General features: G+C 46.9%; 1 protein-coding gene across 1 annotated transcript in view; it reads right to left on the bottom strand.

Moving 5' to 3' along the window:
* The window catches only part of col2a1a (collagen, type II, alpha 1a), a 150,309-nt gene that overhangs the window by 81,479 nt on the left and 41,147 nt on the right, over positions 1-27,683 (bottom strand). The window contains exons 9-21 of the mRNA XM_085972645.1: positions 13,599-13,643; positions 13,371-13,424; positions 12,756-12,809; positions 12,598-12,651; positions 11,095-11,148; positions 10,853-10,906; positions 8,994-9,038; positions 8,705-8,758; positions 8,099-8,143; positions 7,566-7,619; positions 2,312-2,410; positions 1,761-1,805; positions 700-798 (exon numbers count right to left, since the gene is read on the bottom strand). Coding sequence (XP_085828771.1) covers positions 700-798; positions 1,761-1,805; positions 2,312-2,410; positions 7,566-7,619; positions 8,099-8,143; positions 8,705-8,758; positions 8,994-9,038; positions 10,853-10,906; positions 11,095-11,148; positions 12,598-12,651; positions 12,756-12,809; positions 13,371-13,424; positions 13,599-13,643 — 756 coding nt within the window. The remainder of the gene's footprint in view (positions 1-699; positions 799-1,760; positions 1,806-2,311; positions 2,411-7,565; positions 7,620-8,098; positions 8,144-8,704; positions 8,759-8,993; positions 9,039-10,852; positions 10,907-11,094; positions 11,149-12,597; positions 12,652-12,755; positions 12,810-13,370; positions 13,425-13,598; positions 13,644-27,683) is intronic.

Here is a 27,683-nt window from a genome sequence, read left to right as displayed (position 1 = left end):
CACAGTGATGTGATTGAGGCCAGGAGCTCACAGTGCAAGGGATCGCAGAAGCAGACCGCTGCTCCATTACTCCATGGTGCAGTATTCCTGTGAGCGGCCCTTGAGAAAGGCACTGGTTGGTATTGGGAAGGTTGGTGTAGCTTTGTGTGGTGAAGTTTGGTGTAGTTTGGCATGATGAGATGTTTGGTAAAGTTTGATGAGGTGTAATTTGGTACAGTTTAGCATTATGAAGTTTGCTAAGTTACCATTTGGTATAGAAGGTGTGATAAAGTTTGGTGTGGTTTTGGCATGGTGCAGTTTGATATAATTTTGTGTGATGAAGTTTGTCATTATTTGATGTGTAATTTTAACATAGGTTGGCATAGTGAAGTTTGGTGTAGTTTGAAAAAGTCTAATTTGGTACAGAAGGCATGTTAAATCATGTCATTTAGTATAGTTTGACATGATGAAGTTTGGTGTGGTGTGGTGTGGTGTAGTGTACTTGTACATTGTTCCAAATATAATACAACTTGGTTGATTCATTCTATGTTATCTGTTCATAGCAACCAGAAATGCCCATAAAACTCCACTGAAAGTAATGGAAGTTCCAAAAGATTCCAGTTGGGAAAATGCTCAAAGTGCATTTTTGAAACCACGTTTTACATTTCACAATCATTCAGAAAGAAATTACACTCTTAAACGCTAAATATTTTTACTTACTTGTTGACCTTTAGGACCGAGAGGGCCAGTAGCACCTTGTGGTCCTGGAGGACCACGTGGACCAGGGAAACCGGGAGCACCAGCAATACCAGGAGCACCCTATGAGGAAAAGAAAACAAGAGAAGTTAGCATCAACTGGTAGACTGGGGACTAGTAAGAAGATACCAGGCCTTGACAACACTAACTTTTAAGTAAAATAAGTAACAAATGTAGGCTTCATATTCATGATCATGAAGATGGTGAGCAATCATAGCAGATCATGATGGACATTATATTAAACACTGGTCTTGTTAAAGGGCACCGTCTAGAAATCTAGTTGAAGGGCCAAAGCCCACAGGGTAGGTCACCAGCAAGGGTGAAAAGAATAGGAAAGAAACTGAGGTAACTCAAGTGGTTGGGAGATGGCAAATTTTGGTTTTAAAAACTTGTAAATTGTTTAAGAATGGGAAGACTGAGGGCAGTAAGGAGTTCCACAGTGTTGAGGTCCAGGAAAAGACCAAGTTAGAGTAGGAAATGATGTGATGATCATATCATGAAGAAAATAAAAATGTTTTCACGAATCACGTAGCATGCACAGGACTTATGCAATGTCACACCATGCCAAATTAATTGCCCTATCTCATGGTCATTACTTGATGAAGGAAAATTGTCCGCATTAAGCAAACACCAAAGTGGCCGAATCAAGGAAATGCTCCTTTAAAGTAGCGTTCCCTTTACACAGGCAAACATTTTTTTCTCTGCCGTGTTTACTCCTGATATCATACTGAACAACTGCATTATCCTCATGTTGCTCCTAAGACTTAGGAGGCTACACTGGCAATTATTGACTCAACTGTTAGAAGATCAATATTTGGTTTGCAGGACACTTCTGTTGTTTATTAAAAGAGCTTGTCCTTATTATGATCTTCACGGGCCTAGAATTCTCCAGAGTTTTTAAAATCAGTTAGGGTTAAATGGTTGCCAGATGAGAAAATGCAAACCTATTTTGATATTTAGGAATTTTGATTGATTATATAATTTTAAAAATCAGTAAAAACAAAAAACAATGGAGCTATACTTACAGCGGAACCTTTTGCTCCAGGAATACCATCAGTACCAGGGTTACCCTGTAAGGAGAGACAGAAGAGACATAAGTCATTGTAACTCAGCAACATCAAAATAGCAAGACAAAAAATGGATTTACATTTCTAAAACAACATTTAAAAATGACACAGGAGCTTACTATATTTCATTGAGGAGCAGACTATTGCACATTAATGATTAGGATTCCATATTTTATTAAACCTAGTTTACAATATTTAGGAAATGAAATTTGCTTATTTAATTGGAAGTAAATACAGAACAGATTTGCTCAGGAACTGCTACAATTGGACTCAGCCTCTCTGGGCTAGAGTAGGGAAAAAATCTAGCGACCCAGTGTGAGGACAGGATCAAGCTAGCTGTGATATTCTGCCACATACAAATAGCCTGAAGACATTCAATAAAGGAAGATTGGCTGTTTGTTACTCAATCCGTGATTGGCAACAGCCCACAAAGACTTGTGAGTACTGTATTCCTGCAAATGGTGAGAAATTACAAAATCTAAGACTGGGTGATGGATTCGATAACTTACGGGAGCTCCAGCAGGACCTGGGGATCCGGGGCTACCTGACTCTCCTCTTGAACCCTGGGCACCCTCGGGACCACGAGCACCAGTTGGACCAGCTTCTCCCTGTGTGGAATAAAAAAGAAACAGGCATTAGGACAATGTGCAGAAACAGTAAGACCAGTGTGGCATTCTCTGCCACAATCCAAAAATATGACAGATTCAATTAACTGTATTGACCAATTCAATGGCATGTTATATCTAGTTGGCAGCTCCAATAATTTTAAAGCATTGTTGAACTCTGCTTCCCTACATGAAAGCTGCTGTTGAAAAGAAAGCATGTTTGTTTCTACAATGCTTATGAAAAAGGGAAAGCCTTGGGTTATGGGTAAGGTGCAAATTTCTGTACCCAGTGAAGGACAACACCACCTGTTAAAGTTTAATGGCCCACATTCAGAGCCATAGAAATATTATATATTAAATCACATTAATTTATAACACCCTTACGAATGAATTTTTGGCCCTCCTCTTGCTAACCCCTTGATTTCCCATCCCAATATACCATACAACATGCTTAGTGATATGGGTAAGAGGCCATTCCCAAGATGCGGAATGCCATTAGACATGGGTAAGACTAATCTCATAATAAATTATGCCATAGAGCATGCTTAGTGACATGGGTAAGAGGCACAGCCAGTGGTATGGACAAAGTACATGCCCAATGGTATAGGTATGAGCCATGCCCAGTGATAAGGGTATGGGCATGACCAGTGGCATGGTTACAAGCCATGGTATGGGCCATGCTCATTGATATGCATAAGGGTCATGACCATTTGTATGGCTATAAGCCATGCCCGGTTTTAAGGGTGAGGACATGACCAGTGGCATGGGTAAAGGACATTCCCAGTGAAATGGATATGGGGCACAACCAGTGGTAGGGTACAAGTCATGCTTGTATGGCATATTAGGATGACTAAGGGCCTTGTCTAATGATATGTTTATGACCCATGCCCAGTGATATCGGTATGGGTCTGACCAGGGGCTATGGCTATGGAGCATGACCTGTGATATGGGAACTGGGTATTGACCATTAATATGGGTATTGCAATGCCCAGTGATGTTAGTATGGGACATGTCCAGTGATTTGGGCATTGTTATGCCCTGTGTTATTGGTATGAGGTATGTCCAATGATTTGGGTATGGCTATGCCAAGTTGTATTGGTATGGGGTACCTCCAGTGATTTGGGTATGGTTATGCCCAGTTGCAGTGGTATGCAGTATGCCCAGTGATTTGGGTATGGCTGTGTCCAGTGGTTTTGGGGTATGGGGTACCTCCAGTAATTTGGGTATGGCTGTGCCCAGTTGTATTCGTACGGGGTACCTCTAGTGATTTGGGTACAGTTATGCCCAGTTGTATTGGTATGGGGTACCTCTAATGATTTGGGTATCATTATGCCCAGTTGTATTGGTATGGAGTACCTTTATGGATTTGGGTATAGTTATGCCCAGTTGTATTGGTATGGGGTACCTCTAATGATTTGGGTATAGTTATGCCCAGTTGTATTGGTATGGGGTACCTTTAATGATTTGGGTATAGTTATGCCCAGTTGTATTGGTATGGGGTACCTTTAATGATTTGCGTATAGTTATGCCCAGTTGTATTGGTATGCAGCGTGCCCAGTGATTTGTGTATGGCTGTTCCCAGTGGTATTGGTATGGGGTATATGCATCAATTTGGGTATGGTTGCACCCAATGGCATTACTATGGGGTATATCCAGTGATTTGGGTAAAGGTTCAGATGAAAGTTAATAAAAGTTTCTGACCATAGAATTCTCTCTATAAGCATTTAAAGAAAATACTAATAAAGGTGCAGTTCCAAGAATTTAATGACCTTTTAACCAAGGCGAGCAATGGCTTCACAGAGTTTACATAGCAATCCAATAAAATGAATACATAGGGGGAGAACATAATATTGGGCAATTGGGGATGCATTTAAGAATGATTTTAAGGAACAGGAAAGGACTATTAAGCCTAATAAGGGTCCATTTTTTCATAAGTCAATTCCATCTACCCACTTTCTCACCCTATCCCTCAAGTCCTCCTCTGTTTAGAAACTAATCTAGTTGTCTACTGAACCCATTGATACTGTCCGCTTCAATGTCCGTCCCTGATAACTTTTTCAACAATTCCATTACTCTTTGAATGAAAGTTCTGTCGTATTCCTAACTTGGACCCTGCTGGCATAGAACATAGAACGTTGGGATGTGAATAAATTGCATGGTCCAATTTTGTCAATTTGTTTTCATAATCTTGACAACTTTAATTAGGTCACCTCAATGTCTCCTCTTTTCTAAAGAAAATAATCCCAACTTCCTTAACCTTTCATCATAACTTAAATCCCTGATACCCCAAATCATCTTTGTTGATGGCCTCTGCACCCTGTCAAGGGTAATAATGTCCTTTGTGTGATTATGTGGTCAGAACTGCACACAGTGCTCCAGATGGGTGTCTGGCTAGCACCTTACACAGTAGAGATACATCTGTCAAGCTTTAGTTAGAGAAAAACACAAACGCCTGCATCAAGTCTGAATAAAGCAGCAGTTCGAGACATTTCCGGAACTCTTAGTCATATGTAATCAGGAACAAACCAAATATGCTGGGAGTCACTTAACAAAATATTTCCTTGGATCAAATCTGCTCCCTTGAGCAACATGAGGACGCTGAATTTAAATTAAGAATAATGCTCAGATTCAGCCTGATTTATTGGGCAAACCCTCTTCTTAAACTGTGTTGCATTTCAGGAATGTTTACTGTGATTTAGTTTCATATAAAAAGGAGCTTTTCAACTTAATTTTGCATTTTGATCAAGGCTTATGGCAAGATGTGTTGGGAGTAAGGTGTACTAGATTACCTCTGGGCCATGGGCAAAAGATGAATCAGAGTTTTCCCAAATTTATACAAACCAGTATTATAGAAAGCTATGAGGGTTATGGTACTGGACTAGTAACCCAGAGGTCACAGGTATAAATCCCACCATGGCAAGTTGTGAAAGAAAAATTTAAAACATTTTGGTAACTGTGGGCTGGCACCAGAAAAAATGACCATGCAAGCTGCTAGATTGTTATAAAAATCCAACTGGTTCACTAATGTTCTTCAGGGGAAGGGAACCTGCCACCTCCACCCAGACTGGCCTACACATGACTCCAGGTGCCCACTATGTGGTTGACTCTTAATGTCCTCAGAGCAACTAGGGATAGGCAATAAATACGTGTCACCCAGATTCCAAAGAACAAAATAAAAAGAATGTGCTTGCATTTATATAGCAGCTTATCATGTCATCAAAAGTGCTTTGCATGATGAATCACCTTTGAAGTGTAGGTACTGTCATGTGGATCAATGCAACAGCCATTCTGTGCCAGCAATGTCCGACAAAAACAACAATGAGATGAATGACCAGGTAAATTTCTTTTATCGTTGCCATTACTTGAGGGAGGAATGTTGGCCAGCAATCGAAATATGGTGAATCGTTTAATGGACACCTCCGGTCAGTTTTGATGACAAGGGATGTGGCCTATTAAGAGAGAAGAATCTCTCCAAGCAGTCGCACACCCTGAACCTAATTGTTCTGTGGATGCTGAATGCAAATAGCACTGATGTGCTTAACTTGTAGGCGATGTTACATTTGTAGTTTTGGATCGCAGGAGAGCGATATCTGAGTGCGAGCTCTGCGCTAAAACGGACAATTTTATTCTGACACGAGAATTGAAACGAGATCATGGAAACAATATTTGTGTTGAAACAATGCGACTTAAAGGTTTAAATCCAGGTTCATTTTATGCAATAAAACTTCTCGTTCCTGCTCTGCTTTCATCCATGGTTTTCATTCCTCACTTTCTCTCTTCTTCACTAGCCCCTTAATCGCCTGTTTTTGTCTCTTGTCCTATACCTGACTTTAATAACTTTCCCAGACACATAAACTCTTATTAGTCCCGGCAGCACGAAGCGCATTTCACAGAGACGTCTGACAAAGTGTTTAGACAGCTTTTTAACTTTACTGTGTGCCAGGATGGGGGGAGGGGCAGTTGGTGGGAGGGGAATGGCGTGGGATCAGGTTCTCTTTGCCTATTTAAATCTCCTGCTGTTTGGGGTAGCTATGATTTGCTTCCATTTTCCAGCCTTGGTTTCAGGCTGTCCAGCTAGCCATAACACTAGCTGAACTCTGTGACACCATTAAAAACAGATCTCTCTCTGAAGGAGACACTAGCTTTAAGCCAAAATCAACACACTTTTTATTCTTCCTCAGATCAAAATAAAATTAGACGCCAAAACAAATAAACTCGCTCGTTCATTAACAATGTACCACCTCGCTCTGACTCGTGCCTCAAACATCAGAGCCAACATTTTTCTGACACAGGAGTTTTATACAAGTCTCGCTCACAGAACGCTGGTGATTTTATTTTAAGTAAATAGTTTTGTGAGGACTGCACATTTCTATAGATTAAATGGTATTTTAAATAACTGCTGTTTTAGTTTGACACATCTGAAGATGTTTTGTTACTTAAAGAGACAAGACAGAAAAAAATGACAAGGACAAGGATTTTGCTTATGTTAAACAAAATACAAACCGTGTTTGGAAATGGACATTTGTTTGATAATATTGTGTGTTTAGGGCTTTCTAGTCTCGATCACTCACTGTCTGGGCCAGGTTAAAAGATAATGGGCAAGTTATCTGATGGAATAATTAACCATCTTTTTTCAGGTTTAACTGTTTGATCAATCTTTCAGAGTAATAGCATTTTGAAAGTCTTTTAGAGTATGTATTTCGACCTACATGGGGGTTTAAACTATGAACCAGGTCCAGTCAAGTATCCCAAATGCCTATCCTGCAGGTGGATGTGACTAAATCTCAGTTGTCAGCGTGTATCTCCAGCTCTGTGCCCCTCTTAAACGGCATAGACTGGTGAAAGAATGTTGCCTGTGGCCTCAAATTCTCTGTGTATAGCTCTCCGTGACCTCCCAGCTCAAAGGCTTGCTTTATTTAATCAGCTTGTAGCTCTCGGAAGCTGGAATTCCTGCTCTGCTGCTTATCCTGCCAAGTCATACTCTCTCTCTTTCTTTCTCTGTTCTGGACTGTGAAGGAGAGGGTGGGTGAGGGGAATGAAGGGGCCTCTACATCTCTTCATATTCAGACCAGCCCTCAGAGAGGAATGTCATCAGTACTGCTGCTTATTCAGCAGTACTGGATAGGTTCAGTGATTATCTCCTGCAGCCTCCACTCACCTTCGAACCTGGAGCACCTGGGAAACCGGGAGCACCAGCAGGACCTACTGGACCCTGAGGGGAAAACAGATGACAAAGAATTAGTCAACATCTGAAAAGAATTAGCCAGTGTTAAGAAACAATACAAAAAGATTTATTTTTATCTTTAACAACCCAAAAGGCTACTGAGTGCCAGTGGATTATAGATAAAGGAACTGGGGGGAAAACTCACTTTAAAAATCTTTGTTTTAACCTATGAGTTTCTGAACTACAGTACCTTATTGTCTGAGCTGAATAAAGCTTTAATAAATATCTGCATATTATACTGCAATGAGCAGAGCTTTACAATTAACTGAATAATTTGATTTTAACAGTGCTACATTTTGTCTTTACAAAATAAACAAAGATGGTGAAATGCTCCAGATAATAATTTTAGTTAAAAGGTCAGAGTGAGTACATAACAGGATTTGTACTTTTTTGGATTAAAATATTGACAGGAGGCGCTCCACCCCTAGATATGTGTGTAAAACATATCTTTAACCTGAGATACTTACAGGAGGACCGGCTGGACCAGGCAGACCATCGTTACCACGGGCTCCCTGTGAAACAAAGAGGCAGGGTCAGCGCCACAGAGCAGCGTTAATGCAAAATAGCATTGGTTAATTATTTTAAAGACCAAAGTAGCTGTAAAGTGCATAAGATTTGACTGTGTAAGTGTGAAATAGATGCAGCAATAATTTGTATCAGCAATGGCAGAACGGATATATTCTATTGTTTTCTATGTTAAATTGCAATCACAGAATTTTACAGAACAGAAGGAGGCCATTTGGCCCATCGTGCCTATACTGGCTCTCTGAAAGAGCTCTCCAATTAGTCCCATTCGACTGTCCTTTCCCCATTCGGCCCCATGTGCCAGTTCTCTGCAAGAACTCTTCCCTTAGTCACAGTCCCCTACCCTTTCCCCAACCAATTTAAACTGCATCTGCTCTGGTTTCAAGGCATCTGCCAATGTTTCTAAACTGATTTAAATCTGTGATTCTGCATGAATGTGAAATGGATGGCATGTATTGGGTGATGTCTGCTGTGAGCTTGCTGTGTAAGTTAGACGTCAGTGCTTGGCATTTATATTAATACAGTTTGAAGGTTGGTGTTTTACTTACAGCTGTACCAGGAGGTCCAGGACGACCCCTCTCACCAGGCAGACCACGTGGACCCTGCAAAGAGAGAGCAGCCCCTTTGAGTGTTACAGCTAAAACTTCCTGCTGGTCATCACAACTGATGCAGGTTTAATTTTGATGTAATTTATAAAATGTTTCAACAAGATAATGTAAATTAGCATTTAGAATCATCACAATTAAATTATGCAAAATGTTAAAAAAAATTATAGTTATCTTCTTGTGGTTTTATATTTAAAAAATTCCTGGAGTTAAGTGGGAAATTCAGACTCACCATGGGACCAGGAGCTCCGTTCTCTCCTGCAGCACCAGCTTCACCCTGTATGGAGAAAGCAGAGAGGTAACCATTTAGAGAATGGGCAGTGGGCAGAGTTCAGCTAAAAAACAGAAAATTCAGCAACATTCATGAATGATTATCCTGTAGGAGTCTACGTACTCCTAACAAAATATACTGAACTCGGAGAGGTTCAACAGAAAAGGTTTAATTGTTGAGACCACATGTTGAACACAAAAAATGGCGTCAGAGACTACACCAAGTCCGACTGTCTTTCATCAGTCCACAGCTTAGACTGCCCCTATGCAACTATGTTGCAGATCGAGTTTCTTAAAGGTGTGATCCTTCTTAAAGGCATGACGCCTGATTTATAGTCTACGGACCGAAAAGCGGATTGTGTCCGTTCTGTGATCGGTACGCCACAATCCCTCCATTACAGGAGTAGACTTCTGACCTTAAGCATACAATTGTCAGCTGCTTGCTTTGTGATTTCTGACCATCCCAACTTCAATTTCAATGATAAACAAACCCTCCCAGTCACCCCACCCCCCTCTCCTGATACAACTACTAAAGATGGGACTGGTCCAAGTTCCATCCTCTCCCACCTTGCTCCGAAACCCCTCCCCTATGGCACCCGGGACACGCATCCACCCCTCACTATCTGCCTCCAACAACTTTCAAAACCTCATCACAAGTGTTTTATAGTTTATCTCAGAATAATTAGCTTCAGGAGTGGAGATTCCTCAGCCCAGTGCCTGTTCAGCTGCTTTTTTAATTTATACATCGGAGAGCGAATATATTTTCCATTTTGCACATTCCAACACATGCTGAATTTAAACAATGATCCTTAACTTTGGCTCGGGGCTACAGGTTAAGCAGGTGAGATTTATGAAAGGACAGAGCCTCATGTTGCACGCTGCCATCAGCTCACAATTCTGAAGCACTCGCAACTGTTAAAATGACTTTATTCCTTTAGGAAGTCTACCTCTGCAGAGGAGGGCAATGTTGTGATGCTGCACAGCTCACTTGCTACAAAACTGGGAATGGTGGGTCCGCTGTTAAATGGACCAGGAGGCCTGTAATGGTACAGCAAATTTCACTCTGAATGAGCTCTTCTGATACCTAACCAGACATTGGGGGCTAGAAGTGAGGGAGGTGACCAAATATAGGCCGTCTCCCTCCTACTAGAGAGTACTCTTGCCTCCTCCTGCAACAGCTCCTTTACCACCTCCTTAGTATCGGTCTTGCTGTGGGTCAGTGGCACTAAAGCTGGAGGGAAGGGAAACCTTCCAAGGTCCCAAGCCCCGCCTCCTCACTGTCATCCCACGTCCATTGGTGTGGGGAGGGGGGAGCGAGGTAGCCCTAGGGGTGGGAATTCAGCAGTAGGCCTCACTGTCCTATTTTCCTCCATGCACTCCTCTGGGATCACTGGAAAACAAGCAGATTCCTAGAGGAAAATCCAGGCCACATACCAGTGTCAATTTCAGGCAGTGCCTTGAATAGGGACTAGATCAGAATAGACTGACATGTTTCAATATAGGCATATCCCACATTGGGACATTTCAGCACAGGCCGATCCCAGACTAAAACACTGCATCACAGGCTTATTCCAGATTGGGCCATTTCGGCATAGTCTTATCCCAGACTGAAATTTTATTTACACATAGAGTAGACTGTAAAATCTCTACACAAGTCTGGCCCAGACTCAAATATTTCTACACAGTCTTGTCCCAAACTAGTACATTTCTGTACAGGCCTATCCCGGAGTCAGAGAGGAGTTCTAGAAGATGGAAGGTTCAAAAGTCCTGAATTTGACTGCACAGTTACACGTTAATGAAATACTGATGTATCTTCTGTACCTTTACACCTACAGCACCAGTTTCACCCTTAGCACCATCAAGACCTGAATAACCCTGTGGGGTAAAAACAAAACAATACATAAGGGTTAAAAATCACCTATATTTAATTAAATAAAGGCAGAAAAATATGTGGCTTTGAAGCATGACTTTTTACTATTTAATTTATTATTGAATTTTTTTTTATAAAAGATTAACGTTTCACATTTTATTCTCGTATCTCCAAACTGGTGTGAGGTACTGACCCTGTGACCTTTGACACCTGGAAGACCTGGGGTTCCTGGGAAACCACGAGCACCCTGAGAAATTAAAGGAGAAAAGGAGGTTCAGCAAAATTAAAGTCAATTATTTTGTTAATCATTCTATTTTACAGAGGCACTGAATGTTCCCTTCTCTTCTGCACAGGACCAACATCGAGGTTTTTAATTTGTTTAATGAGAAAGAAAATAATCTGTGTTTATGCCATAAAATAATTGATTACTTTTTGTAGCAAAATATTCCCAACACTTAATTTCAGGCACTTGTTATTAATATATAATAACATAGGCTTCTTGTTTCTGAAAAGATCTGGCCTGTAGTCATTGGGTAGGCCCTAACTGTCATATTACATCTACTGGCTTGTAGTTACATGTCCTTCATGTAAATACTGTAATACTGCCCTGTAGTAACTATTAGACCCTCAGCATAATGCTACATGCTAACATATACTGGGTGATAGTTACCAAAAGGCTCTGGTCTGTATTGACTGTTAGGCCCTAAATGTAATACAACATGTACTGGCTTGTAGTTACATGCCTTCATGTAAAAACTGTTCTGGAGCTACTGACAGGCTATTCATGTGAATGCTGTAGTACTGGTCTGTATTAATCGAACATACGAACATACGAATTAGGAGCAGGAGTAGGCCACTCGGCCCCTCGAGCCTGCTCCGCCATTCAATAAGATCATGGCTGATCCGATTACCCCACATTCCCGCCTACCCCCGATAACCTTTCACCCCCTTGCTTACCAAGAATCTATCTACCTCTGCCTTAAAAATATTCAAAGACTCTGCTTCCACCACCCTCTGAGGAAGAGAGTTCCAAAAACTCACGACCCTCTGTGAGAAAAACATGTCTCCTTATCTCTGTCTTAAATGGGCGACCCCTTATTTTTAAACAGTGACCCCTAGTTCTAGATTCTCCCACAAGAGGAAACATCCTCTCCACATCCACCCTGTCCAGACCCCTCAGGATCTTATATGTTTCAATCCACTGGTTTGTAAGTATTGGCAGGTCTTAGCTTGTAGTTGTTGACAGGACTTCCATGTAAGGTTTCAAAATGTGGAATAGAATTATAACTGGAATGGAAGAACATACATTGGAGACCATGAATGGGATAGAAATGTTTGTATAGATTATGGAGGAGGGGTATTGGAGGCTCATTCTTTGCATTTACGGGGACTGTGCATACAGTGGAATTAGTGGAATTTGAAGTGCTCCCGGTAGATAACTAAAGTTACTTAAGCATTTCTAACCTACAGGATTGGATTAGCCCTAGCTCGATGGAATTTATTTCTATTTCTTGTGTATCATTTACGATTTCTATCTTTCTCGTTTTTTTAACATTCTGGATACTTGTTCCTTGTCTTCGAGTTTGAGAACAAAATACAGATCACACAGGCAAACAAGCTAATATAATGCCTGTCTGTTCAGCTAGAAATGTTTAATACAGGTATTTGTGTTACTTCAATCAGGACGTTGCTGTACCTGTGGTCCTGGAGGTCCACGTTCACCTGATTTTCCGGGTTTGCCAGCCTCACCCTGTGGGATAAATGAATTGCTCGGTTAATCCTCCCTGTGTTACCACACAATACTGTCTAAATCAAATGAAAAATTAAGCTGTTAAATGTCTGAAGAGGACTTACATCATCACCAGGTTTACCAGCAGGTCCGGGAGGACCACGGGGACCCATAGGACCCTGCAACAAAGAAACAGTCATTTACAACAGAGAATCACAAAGATCCATTTAGCCTAGAACCCGGAAGTGACAGCCCCTTTCCCCTCCCCTTCCCAAATGGAAGCTGTCAAACTGCCATGTCAGTGATGACATCCAAACTCAGTCAACAGACAAAGAAAGGTTTAACAAATATAAGTTTGCCATTGTACACATTCACACGCTGTCAATTGTAGGTCCCCAACTGCTGTCCCCACTCCACCGTGCACCACCGCCCCCCCATCCCGTCCCCCCCACCCCGCCCCCTGGCTGAGCACAGACTCGGATCGAAGCTGGGCCCTTCCTGGTCTGTATGGCTCAGCTACTCACTGGATAAAGTTTCTGAGCTCTTAGAAGAAACTGAATTGTCGTTTTTCTTTGAAAACAGGTCTTTAAACATTACAGCACTTAAATCTTCAAATTTATCCCACAGTAAAGACTATGCTGAGTTATTTTCCCTTCTGTGTAATCTGGAGCTGAGATTCTCATATTCATTCTCGGAGTCGGGAAAGAAACGGATTTACTCATGCTCTCCGGGATACTTACAGCAGCACCAGATTCACCGGGTTCTCCAGGAGACCCTTGGAAACCTTGAGGACCCTGTCAACAGAACAAAACCATTAGTGACAAATCTAAGGAGAACTAAAATGGCTCTATCGACAGGACGCTCATTTCTTAAATGTAATTCTCTTCAACTAGTTCTGTGTTATGTTCATTAAGTTAGTAATCTAATATTAATCACGAAAGAAAGAGGGCCAGATAATCAATACTTACGGGAGCGCCTGTGGGTCCTGGGGGTCCTCTGGGTCCCATGGGGCCCTGTAAATGAAACATAGAACCAATTAGAGATGGTATGTACCCATAATTATGAAAACATGGCTCATTATGTACAGGTATGTTGTAATTTTGTATGGGTATGTGGGATGTACAGATACGGTAAGTTACTTTTGAGCATGGGGCTAGTTAAGCTATGATGCTAGTAATACACAGATCTGGGGTTAGTTATGTATGGGTACAGGGGAAATTATTTTAAAATATATATGTAGGTATGGTATCTAGGGCTATTTATAAATGGTATGTAGATGTATGAATAGGTATGTGGTATGGTATATTATGGATTGGTATGTGTATGGAGAGTTATGCAGGTAAGGGTAATTAAGGGGGGCATATGTGTAGAGAGGATGTGGGTAGATGTAGTTATGGATGTATTTGTATGGTGATGTATGTGTGTACAGGGAGTTATGGATGGTTATGTATCGAGGGGTACGTGGCTAAAAGTAGTTATGGATGGGGTGTATTGGCATAGGTAAGTATGAATGGGTATATATGGAGGGAATGTGGGTACAGGTAATTATGAATGGGTATATATGGAGGGGATGTGGGTATAGGTAATTATGAATGGGTATATATGGAGGGAATGTGGGTACAGGTAATTATGAATGGGTATATATGGAGGGGATGTGGGTATAGGTAATTATGAATGGGTATATATGGAGGGGATGTGGGTATAGGTAATTATGAATGGTATATATGGAGGGGATGTGGGTATAGGTAATTATGAATGGTATATATGGAGGGGATGTGGGTATAGGTAATTATGAATGGGTATATATGGAGGGGGTGTATAGGTAATTATAGATAAATGTGTATGGAAGGGGGTGCGTATAGGTAGTTATGGTTCTAACTATTTCACTTGGTTTAGCCGACTTCAACAATTGCTCCTGGTTAAGAGGGACTACTACCTTGCAGCACAGTAGAGCTGGCAAAGTCTGTTGCACAAACAAAATAGAATTTTGCTGCAATCTAGCTTGTGGCTGGTCATCACCAAAGGATTTGAAGGAATCCCAGTGCATATTTGCCATTCATAAACCAGAGCACTCATGATGTCAAGGCCACAAATGAATAATCCTGATAATGGGCTAGGGGGAAAGCGAACGAGCAGTTTCTAACATGGGAAGTAGAAAGTTTGAATATGATGTGGATAAATCAGCTCACTCAATGGGTATCCCATTGAGAGATTTGGATGACCTACATCATGTTTAAGAGATTAATGTCTCTGAAAACCTGTGAAAATGCAAAAAAATTTGAACATGGGATGCAAGAAGATTGTACTGGAAGGGTAATGTGGAATATGAGAGAGAAATGGAAAGGATAAAGAGATCTATTTTAGTCTTAATAAAGTACAATGGAAGAATGCCAGGAAGAGAATCACAAATGAAAGGCACCAGCTAAACTACTGGAAATAGGAAAACACAGAGGGCCGGCATTTTCTCAAGGGAGGTGGTTTGGGGGCCAGGTGGGGCGGTGGTGCACTGAGGTGGGGGGGAAACCTGGGAGGTCAGGTTTCCCGCAGACCCTGCCGACTTTAGCAGCAGGGCCTGATTCGAATGCGAGGCCTCGGATTCCCACCCGCAGCCAACCAGATTGAAAGGCTGGCTGGCTGCGGGTGGGTAGGCCTCAGATGCGAGGGGTCGATCCGGGGGAGGGACTGAGGTGTCGACATGGTCGGGGATCGTGAGGGGGAGGGATTGCGGGGTCGACATGGTCGGGGATCGTGAAGGGGAGGGATTGCGGGGTCGACATGGTCGGGGATCGTGAAGGGGAGGGATTGCGGGGTCGACATGGTCGGGGATCGTGAAGGGGAGGGATTGCGGGGTCGACATGGTCGGGGATCGTGAAGGGGAGGGATTGCGGGGTCGACATGGTCGGGGACCGTGAGGGGAAGGAATCGCAGAGTCGACATGATCGGGGATCGTGAGGGGGTGGATTGCGGGGTCGACATGGTCGGGGACCGTGAGGGGAAGGAATCGCAGAGTCGACATGATCGGGGATCGTGAGGGGGTGGATTGCGGGGTCGACATGATCGGGGATCGTGGGGGAGTGGGGGGTGGGGTCGGGGATTGGAGCCGGCCACCGGAGGATTGTGACCGGCCTCAACATCATCAGTGGGGTGGTGGAAAGGCCTCATGGTGGGAATCGGAGGCCTGGGGAGACAATCGGAGGCCAGGGTGTGGAGGGTCTCCGATTGCGGGGGGTGGGTTAGGCCGGGACCCTGGATCCAGGGAGGTAGGTATAACGCCACTTACCTCCTGGATCCAGCAGTCCCCGCCTCGGCTTAACTGCCGGATTTCACAAATTGTGTGAAACCTGTCCACAGGCAGTTAAAAACAAAAGGGAGGGGAAAACAGAGGCTACCAGCCTCATTACAATATTTAAAAAAGTACCGCCCCTGGGAGCGGGTTGGCTGCCCGTCCCCCATCCCGCCCCGTCCCGCCTCCGTCAAAACCGGAAGTGGGCGGGTTGGAGGCGGAATCATCTTGGGAATCCCATTTTTAACAATTTAACTGCCCCGCAAGCTCAAAATCCAGCCGTTTTTTTCGGGGAAAATTCCGGCCGTGGAGTGCGTGTCTGGGGGGCAGGAGGGGGGGAGGTGGGGGGCAGGAGGGGGGGAGGTGGGGGGCAGGAGGGGGGGAGGTTGGTGGCGGGGGCGGGGGAGGTTAGCGGGCAGGAGGGGGGGAGGTTGGTGGTGGGGGAGTGGGAGGTTGGTGGGCAGGAGGGGGGGAGGTTGGTGGTGGGGGAGGGGGAGGTGGGGGGCAGGACGGGGGGAGGTTGGTGGCGGGGGAGGGGGAGGTGGGGGGCAGGAGGGGGGAGGTTGGTGGCGGGGGAGGGGGAAGTGGGGGGCAGGAGGGGGGAGGTTGGTGGGCAGGAGGGGGGAGGTTGGTGGCGGGGGAGGGGGAAGTGGGGGGCAGGAGGGGGGAGGTTGGTGGGCAGGAGGGGGGGAGGTTGGTGGCGGGGGAGGGGGAGGTGGGGGCAGGACGGGGGGAGGTTGGTGGCGGGGGAGGGGGAGGTGGGGGGCAGGACGGGGGGAGGTTGGTGGCGGGGGAGGGGGAGGTGGGGGGCAGGAGGGGGGAGGTTGGTGGTGGGGGAGGGGGAGGTGGGGGGCAGGACGGGGGGAGGTTGGTGGCGGGGGAGGGGGAGGTGGGGGGCAGGAGGGGGGAGGTTGGTGGCGGGGGAGGGGGAAGTGGGGGGCAGGAGGGGGGAGGTTGGTGGGCAGGACGGGGGGAGGTTGGTGGCGGGGGAGGGGGAGGTGGGGGGCAGGAGGGGGGAGGTTGGTGGAGGGGGAGGGGGAGGTGGGGGGCAGGAGGGGGGAGGTTGGTGGAGGGGGAGGGGGAGGTGGGGGCAGGACGGGGGGAGGTTGGTGGCGGGGGAGGGGGAGGTGGGGGGCAGGACGGGGGGAGGTTGGTGGCGGGGGAGGGGGAGGTGGGGGGCAGGACGGGGGGAGGTTGGTGGCGGGGGAGGGGGAGGTGGGGGGCAGGAGGGGGGAGGTTGGTGGTGGGGGAGGGGGAGGTGGGGGGCAGGACGGGGGGAGGTTGGTGGCGGGGAGGGGGAGGTGGGGGGCAGGAGGGGGGAGGTTGGTGGCGGGGGAGGGGGAAGTGGGGGGCAGGAGGGGGGAGGTTGGTGGGCAGGACGGGGGGAGGTTGGTGGCGGGGGAGGGGGAGGTGGGGGGCAGGAGGGGGGAGGTTGGTGGAGGGGGAGGGGGAGGTGGGGGGCAGGAGGGGGGAGGTTGGTGGAGGGGGAGGGGGAGGTGGGGGGCAGGAGGGGGGAGGTTGGTGGAGGGGGAGGGGGAGGTGGGGGGCAGGAGGGGGGAGGTTGGTGGAGGGGGAGGTGGAGGTGGGGGGCAGGAGGGGGGAGGTTGGTGGAGGGGGAGGTGGGGGTGGGGGGCAGGAGTGGGGGGAGGTTGGTGGAGGGGGAGGGGGAGGTGGGGGGCAGGAGGGGGGAGGTTGGTGGAGGGGGAGGGGGAGGTGGGGGGCAGGAGGGGGGAGGTTGGTGGCGGGGGAGGGGGAGGTGGGGGGCAGGAGGGGGGAGGTTGGTGGAGGGGGAGGTGGGGGTGGGGGGCAGGAGGTGGGGGAGGTTGGTGGCGGGGGAGGGGACTGCGGTGCAGGAGGAGGGGGAGGTTGGTGGCGGGGGAGGGGGAGGTGGGGGGCAGGAGGGGGGAGGTTGGTGGAGGGGGAGGTGGGGGTGGGGGGCAGGAGGGGGGGGAGGTTGGGGGAGGTGGGGGTGGGGGGCAGGAGGGGGGGGAGGTTGGTGGAGGGGGAGGTGGGGGTGGGGGGCAGGAGGGGGGGAGGTTGGTGGCGGGGGAGGGGACTGCGGTGCAGGAGGGGGGAGGTTGGTGGCGGGGGAGGGGACTGCGGTGCAGGAGGAGGGGGAGGTTGGTGGCGGGGGAGGGGGAGGTGGGGGGCAGGAGGGGGGAGGTTGGTGGAGGGGGAGGTGGGGGGCAGGAGGGGGGGGAGGTTGGTGGAGGGGGAGGTGGGGGTGGGGGGCAGGAGGGGGGGGAGGTTGGTGGCGGGGGAGGGGACTGCGGTGCAGGAGGGGGGAGGTTGGTGGCGGGGGAGGGGACTGCGGTGCAGGAGGAGGGGGACAGAGCCTGAACACTGTGTCCACCAAAAGTGTGAAAGATTATCAGGGTTTTTCTGACAGGATAATTTTGGTGAAACTGAAAGTTAAATTATTCAACATGAAAACAATTCAATTGTATGCACTGATAACAGTTTATAAAGATGTGGTAATTGAACAGTTATGTAAAGGTGGAGTTGGTACAGAAAATAATAAAAAGCCATGAGGACACCACGTGACATGAACACTCAACTGAAATAAGTAAGATATGAGAACATGATAGAACCAAACAGACAACAGAGAAATGCAGAGGAAGATTACACACATGGAAAGAACCTGAAGATGAAGTAGAGAAAATTATGAGAAAAAGGAAATATTGCACTGTGATAGGAAAGCTTTATAAACTGAATAATGAATATGAAAGCATTCCTGAGGCAGACTGCAACTCAGAGTGCAGCCGACTGCAGTGACAAGAATAAAGCTCAAGATTGTCAGCAAAGACACAACTTTGTTAAAGATTAACAACGATGGCTTAAATAAGATCAACATACAAAGAAGAGTGTTGTGGAAATGAGTCACTGATTTAAGGAGGCTGAAAGGGATACAGAAAGAGAGAAATTGTGGAACAACTTTGAAACAGCTCTGGTTACAACATCAAAGGAAGTCTTAGGGGTAAAGAACATAATGAGACTGAGGATGTATTAGAAAAAAACAGAGTGATATAAACAAGACATCAAAGGAAAGGCAGGTAAAGAAGGTTGCATCCTAACAGAGAAGCTGCAGAATATCCCATGATCCCAGTGGGACATTGGAGTAACACTATCCCATGAGCCATGTGGGATATTGCTATAACACTATCCCATGATCCCACTGGGAGATTGCTGTAATCATATCCCTGATCCCATGGGAACATTGCTGTAACCCTATCCCATAATCTCAGTGGGAGATTGCTGTAACTGTATCCCATGATCCCAGTGGGATATTGCTATAACACTATCCCATGATCCCAGTGGGACATTGCTGTAACCCTATCCCATAATCCCAGTGGGAGATTGCTGTAACTGTATCCCATGATCCCAGTGGAATATTGCTTTAACCCTATCCCATGATCTCAGTGGGAGGTTGCTGTAATCCGATCCCATGATTCCAGTGGGACATTGCTGTAATCCTATCCCATAATCCCAGTGGGAGATTGCTGGAACCCTATCCCATGATCCCAGTGGGACATAGCTGCAATCCTAACCCATGATCCCAATGGGACATTGCTGTAACACTATCCCATAATCCCAGTGGATAATTGCTGTAACCCTGTCCCACAATTATAGTGGGAGATTGCTGTAACCCTATCCCATAATCCCAGTGGAACATTGCTGTAACCCTATCCCATAATCCCAGTGGGACATTGCTGTAACCCTGTCCCACAATTATAGTGGGAGATTGCTGTAACCCTATCCCATGATGCCAGTGGGATATTGCTGTAACCCATTCCTATGATCCCACGATCCCAGTGGGACATTGCTGGAACCCTATCCCATGATCCGAGTGGACATTGCTGTAACCCTATCCCATGATCCGAGTGGACATTGCTGTAACCATATCCCATGATCCCAGTGGGACATTGCTGTAACCCTATCCCATAATCCCAGAGGGACATTGCTGTAACACTATCCCATGATCCCAGTGGGACATTAGTGTAACCCTATCCTTGATCCCAGTGGGACATTGCTGTAACCCTATTCCATGATCCGATTATCCCAGTGGGTCATTGCTGGAAACCTATCCCATGATCCCAGTGGGAAATTGCTGTAACCGTATCCCATGATCCCAGTGGGAGATTGCTGTAACCGTATCCCTGATCCCAGTGGGACATTGCTGGAAATCTATCCCATGATCCCATTGGGAAATTGCTGTAACCGTATCCCATGATCCCAGTGGGAGATTGCTGTAATGCTATCCCATGATCCCAGTGGGACATTGCTGTAACCATTTCCTATGATCCCAGTGAGACATTGCTGGAACCCTATCCCATGATCCCATTGGGATATTGCTGTAACCGTATCCCTGATCCCAGTGGGACATTGATGTAAACATATCCCATAATCCAGTGGGACATTGCTGTAACCCTATCCCATGATTCCAGTGGGACATTGCTGTAACCCTATCCCATGATCCCAGTGGGTTATTGCTGTAATCGTATCCCATGATCCCACTGGGACATTGCTGTAACCGTGTCCCATGATCCCAGTGGGACATTGCTGTAACCCTATCCCATAATCCCAGTGGGACATTGCTGTAAACCAATCCCATAATCCCAGTGGGACATTGCTGTAATCCTATCCCTAGATCCCAGAGGGAAATTCCTGGAACCTTATCCCATAATCCCAGTGGGACATTGGTGTAACCCTACCCATGATGTCAGTGGGACATTGCTGTAACCCTATCCCATAATCCCAGTGGGACATGGCTGTAACCCTATTCCATGATCCCATGATCCCAGTGGGACATTGCTGGAACCCTATCCCATGATCCCAGTGGGACATTGCTCTAACCCTATCCCATGATCCCATGATCCCAGTGGGACATTGCTCAAACCCTATCCCATGATCCCAGTGGGACATTGCTCAAACCCTATCCCATGATCCCAGTGGGAAATTGCTGTAACCGTATCCGATGATCCCAGTGGGACATTCCTGGAACCTTATCCCATAATCCCAGTGGGACATTGATGTAACCCTATCCCATAATCCCAGTGGGTTATTGCTGTAACCCTATCCCATGATCCCAGTGGGACATTGCTGTAACCCTATCCCATGATCCCAGTGGGACATTGCTGGAACTCTATCCCATGATCCCAGTGGGACATTGCTGGAACTCTATCCCATGATCCGATGATCCCAGTGACAATTACAGGAATCCTATCCCATGATCCCAGTGGGACATTGCTGTAATCGTATCCGATGATCCCAGTGGGACATTGCTGGAACTCTATCCCATGATCCGATGATCCCAGTGACAATTACTGGAATCCTATCCCATGATCCCAGTGGGACATTGCTGTAACCCTATCCGATGATCCCAGTGGGACATTGCTGTAACACTATCCCATGATCCCAGTGGGACATTGGTGTAAGCATATCCCATGATCCCTGTGGGATATTGCTGTCATCGTATCCCATGATCCCAGTGGGACATTGCTGTAACCCTATCCCATAATCCCAGTGGGACATTGCTGTAACCCTATCCCATGATGCCAGTGGGACATTGGTGTAAACATATCCCATGATCCCAGTGGGATATTGCTGTAATCGTATCCCATAACCCCAGGGGGACATTGCTGTAAGCCTATCCCATAATCCCAGTGGGACATTGCTGTAACCCCATCCCATGATGCCAGTGGGACAATGGTGTAACCCTATCCCACAATCCCAATGGGACATTGCTGTAAACCAATCCCATGATCCCATGAATCCAGTGGGACATTGTTGTAACCCTATCCCATGATCCCAGTGGGACATTGCTGTAACCCTATCCCATAATCCCAGTGGGACACTGCTGTAACCCAATCCCATGATCCCAGTGGGACATTGCTGTAACACGATCCCATGATCCCAGTGGGACATTGTGTAAGCATAGCCCATGATCCCAGTGGGATATTGCAGTAATCGTATCCCATGATCCCAGTGGGACATTGCTGTAACCCTATCCCATAATCCCAGTGGGACATTGCTGTAAACCAATCCCATGATCCCAGTCGGACATTGCTGTAATCCTATTCCATGAGCCCATGATCCCAGTGGGACATTGCTGTAAACCTATCCCATGATCCCAGTGGGACATTCCTGGATCCCTGTCCCATGAGCCCAGTGGGACATTCCTGGATCCCTATCCCATGATGCCAGTGGGACATTGGTGTAAACCTATCCCATGATCCCAGTGGGACATTGCTGTAACCCTATCCCATAATCCCATGATCCCAGTGGGACATTGCTGTAACCCTATCCCATAATCCCATGATCCCAGTGGGGCATTGCTGTAACACTACTCCATGATCCCAGTGGGACATTGGTGTAACCCTATCCCATAATCCCATGATCCCAGTGGGACATTGCTGTAACACTACTCCATGATCCCAGTGGGACATTGCTGGAACCCTATTTCATGATTCCAGTGGGAGATTGCTGTAACCATATCCCATGATCCCAGTGGGACATTGATGTAACCCTATCCCATAATCCCAGTGGATAATTGCTGTAGCCGTATCCCATGATCCCAGTGGGATTTTGCTGTAACCATATCCCATGATGATCCCAGTCGGACATTGCTGGAATCCTATCCCATGATCCCACTGGGACATTACTGTAACCGTATCCCATGATCCCAGTGGGAGATTGCTGTAATCGTATCCCTGATCCCAGTGGGACATTGCTTTAACCCTATCCCATGATCCCAGTGGGACATTGCTGTAACCCTATCCCATGATCCCAGAGGGACATTCCTGGAACCTTATCCCATAATCCCAGTGGGAAATTGGTGTAACCCTATCCCATGATGTCAGTGGGACATTGCTGTAACCCTGTCTCATGATCCCAGTGGGACATTGGTGTAACCCTATCCCATATTCCCAGTGGGGCATTGCTGTAAACCAATCCCATGATCCCATGATCCCAGTGGGACATTGCTGTAACCCTATTCCATGATCCCATGATCCCAGTGGGACATTGCTGGAACCCTATCCCATGATCCCAGTGGGACATTGCTGTAACCCTATCCCATGATCCCAGTGGGACATTGCTATAACCCTATCCCAGGATTCCATGATCCCAGTGGGACATTGCTGAAACCCTATCCCATGATCCCAGTGGGACATTGCTGTAACCGTATCCCATGATCCCAGTGGGACATTGCTGTAATGCTATCCCATGATCCCAGTGGTACATTGCTGGAACTCTATCCCATGATCCGATGATCCCAGTGGCAATTACTGGAATCCTATCCCATGATCCCAGTGGGACATTGCTGTAACCCTATTCCATGATCCCAGTGGGACATTGCTGTAATCGTATCCCATGATCCCAGTGGGACATTGCTGTAACCCTATTCCATGATCCCATGATCCCAGTGGGACATTGCTGTAACCCTATTCCATGATCCCATGATCCCAGTGGGACATTGCTGGAACCCTATCCCATGATCCCAGTGGGACATTGCTATAACCCTATCCCAGGATCCCATGATCCCAGTGGGACATTGCTGAAACCCTATCCCATGATCCCAGTGGGACATTGCTGTAATGCTATCCCATGATCCTAGTGGTACATTGCTGGAACTCTATCCCATGATCCGATGATCCCAGTGGCAATTACTGGAATCCTATCCCATGATCCCAGTGGGACATTGCTGTAACCCTATTCCATGATCCCAGTGGGACATTGCTGTAATCGTATCCCATGATCCCAGTGGGACATTGCTGTAACCCTATTCCATGATCCCATGATCCCAGTGGGACATTGCTGGAACCCTATCCCATGATCCCAGTGGGAAATTGCTCTAACCCTATCCCATGATCCCATGATCCCAGTGGGACATTGCTGTAACCATATCCCATGATCCCAGTGGGACATTGCTGTAACCGTATCCGATGATCCCAGTGGGACATTCCTGGAATCTTATCCCATAATCCCAGTGGGACATTGATGTAACCCTATCCCATAATCCCAGTGGGTTATTGCTGTAACCCTATCCCATAATCCCAGTGGGACATTGCTGGAACTCTATCCCATGATCCCAGTGGGACATTGCTGGAACACTATCCCATGATCCCAGTGGGACATTGGTGTAAGCATATCCCATGATCCCTGTGGGATATTGCTGTCATCGTATCCCATGATCCCAGTGGGACATTGCTGTAACCCTATCCCATAATCCCAGTGGGACATTGCTGTAACCCTATCCCATGATGCCAGTGGGACAATGGTGTAACCCTATCCCACAATCCCAATGGGACATTGATGTAAACCAATCCCATGAACCCATGAATCCAGTGGGACATTGCTGTAACCCTATCCCATGATCCCAGTGGGACATTGCTGTAACCCTATTCCATGATCCCATGATCCCAGTGGGACATTGCTGGAACCCTATCCCATGATCCCAGTGGGACATTGCTGTAACCGTATCCCATGATCCCATTGGGACATTCCTGGAATCTTATCCCATAATCCCTGTGGAACATTGGTGTAACCCTATCCCAATTTGTCAGTGGGACATTGCTGTAACCCTATCCCATAAACCCAGTGGGACATTGCTGTAACCCTATCCCATGATCCCAGTGGGACATTGCTGTAACCCTATCCCATGATCCCAGTGGGACATTGCTGTAACACTATCCCATGATCCCAGTGGGACATTGGTGTAACACTATCCCATGATCCCAGTGGGACATTGTGTAAGCATAGCCCATGATCCCAGTGGGATATTGCTGTAATCGTATCCCATGATCCCAGTGGGACATTGCTGTAACCCTATCCCATAATCCCAGCGGGACATTGCTGTAAACCAATCCCATGATCCCAGTCGGACATTGCTGTAATCCTATTCCATGAGCCCATGATCCCAGTGGGACATTGCTGTAAACCTATCCCATGATCCCAGTGGGACATTCCTGGATCCCTATCCCATGAGCCCAGTGGGACATTCCTGGATCCCTATCCCATGATGCCAGTGGGACATTGGTGTAAACCTATCCCATGATCCCAGTGGGACATTGCTGTAACCCTATCCCATAATCCCATGATCCCAGTGGGACATTGCTGTAACCCTATCCCATAATCCCATGATCCCAGTGGGGCATTGCTGTAACACTACTCCATGATCCCAGTGGGACATTGGTGTAACCCTATCCCATGATCCCAGTGGGACATTGCTGGAACCCTATTTCATGATTCCAGTGGGAGATTGCTGTAACCATATCCCATGACCCCAGTGGGACATTGATGTAAACCTATCCCATAATCCCAGTGGATAATTGCTGTAGCCGTATCCCATGATCCCAGTGGGATTTTGCTGTAACCATATCCCATGATGATCCCAGTCGGACATTGCTGGAATCCTATCCCATGATCCCACTGGGACATTACTGTAACCGTATCCCATGATCCCAGTGGGAGATTGCTGTAATCGTATCCCTGATCCCAGTGGGACATTGCTTTAACCCTATCCCATGATCCCAGTGGGACATTGCTGTAACCCTATCCCATGATCCCAGAGGGACATTCCTGGAACCTTATCCCATAATCCCAGTGGGAAATTGCTGTAACCCTATCCCATAATCCCAGTGGGACATTGCTGTAACCCTATCCCAGGATCCCATGATCCCAGTGGGACATTGCTGAAACCCTATCCCATGATCCCAGTGGGACATTGCTGTAACCGTATCCCATGATCCCAGTGGGACATTCCTGGAAGGGACATTGGTGTAACCCTATCCCAATTTGTCAGTGGTACATTGCTGTAACCCTATCCCATAATCCCAGTGGGACATTGCTGTAACCCTATCCCATAACCCCAGTGGGACATTGCTGTTACCCTATCCCATGATCCCAGTGGGACATTGCTGTTACCCTATCCCATGATCCCAGTGGGACATTGCTGTAATCGTATCCCATGATCCCAGTGGGACATTGCTGTAACCCTATCCCATAATCCCAGTGGGACATTGCTGTAACCCTATCCCATAATCCCAGTGGGACATTGCTGGAACTGTATCCCATGATCCGATGATCCCAGTGGCAATTACTGGAATCCTATCCCATGATCCCAGTGGGACATTGCTGTAATCGTATCCCATGATCCCAGTGGGACATTGCTGTAACCCTATCCCATAATCCCAGTGGGACATTGCTGTAACCCTATCCCATGATGCCAGTGGGACATTGGTGTAAACATATCCCATGATCCCAGTGGGACATTCCTGGAATCTTTTCCCATAATCCCAGTGGGACATTGGTGTAACCCTATCCCAATTTGTCAGTGGGACATTGCTGTAACCCTATCCCATGATCCCAGTGGGACATTGCTGTAACCCTATCCCTTGATCCCAGTGGGACATTGTTGTAAATCTATCCCATGATCCCAGTGGGACATTGGTGTAAATCTATCCCATGATCCCAGTGGGACATTGGTGTAAGCATAGCTCATGATCCCAGTGGGATATTGCTGTAATCGTATCCCATGATCCCAGTGGGACATTGCTGTAACCCTATCCCATAACCCCAGTGGGACATTGCTGTTAACCAATCCCATGATCCTAGTCGGTCATTGCTGTAATCCTATTCCATGATCCCATGATCCCAGTGGGACATTGCTGTAACCCTATCCCATGATCCCAGTGGGACTTTGCTGGAACCCTATCCCATGATCCCAGTGGGAGATTGTTGAAACCCTATCCCATGATCCCAGTGGGAAATTGGTGTAAACCAATCCCATAATCCCAGTGGGACATTGCTGTAACCCTATCCCATGATCCCATGATCCCAGTGGGACATTGCTGTAACCCTATCCCATGATCCCATGATCCCAGTGGGACATTGGTGTAACCATATCCCATGATCCCAGTGGGACATTGCTGTAACCCTATCCCATAACCCCAGTGGGACATTGCTGTTACCCTATTCCATGATCCCAGTGGGACATTGGTGTAAACATATCCCATGATCCCAGTGGGATATTGCTGTAATCGTATCCCATAACCCCAGTGGGACATTGCTGTAAACCAATCCCATAACCCCAGTGGGACATTGCTGTAAACCAATCCCATGATCCCAGTGGGACATTGCTGTAAGCCTATCCCATAATCCCAGTGGGACATTGCTGTAAACCAATCCCATGATCCCAGTGGGACATTGCTGTAAGCCTATCCCATAATCCCAGTGGGACATTGCTGTAACCCTATCCCATGATCCCAGTGGGACATTGCTGTAACCCTATCCCATAATCCCAGTGGGACATTGCTGTAACCCAATCCCATGATCCCAGTGGGACATTGCTGTAACCCAATCCCATGATCCCAGTGGGACATTGCTGTAACCCTATCCCATGATCCCAGTGGGACATTGCTGTAACCCTATCCCATGATCCCAATGGGACATTGCTGTAACCCTATCCCATAATCCCAGTGGAACATTGCTGTAACCCAATCCCATGATCCCAGTGGGACATTGCTGTAACCCTATCCCATGATCCCAGTGGGACATTGCTGTAACCCTATCCCATGATCCCAATGGGACATTGCTGTAACCCTATCCCATAATCCCAGTGGGACATTGCTGTAACCCAATCCCATGATCCCAGTGGGACATTGCTGTAACCCTATCCCATGATCCCAATGGGACATTGCTGTAATGCTATCCCATGATCCCAATGGGACATTGCTTTAACCCCATCCCATGACCCAGTGGGACATTGCTA

The sequence above is a fragment of the Somniosus microcephalus genome, chromosome 33 (genome assembly GCF_052327205.1).
Source record: "Somniosus microcephalus isolate GS21.2 chromosome 33, FLI_Smic_1.0, whole genome shotgun sequence".
NCBI lineage: Eukaryota > Metazoa > Chordata > Chondrichthyes > Squaliformes > Somniosidae > Somniosus > Somniosus microcephalus.
Note: the sequence above shows the minus strand (reverse complement) of the source record. Positions and strands in the feature narration are given on the sequence as shown.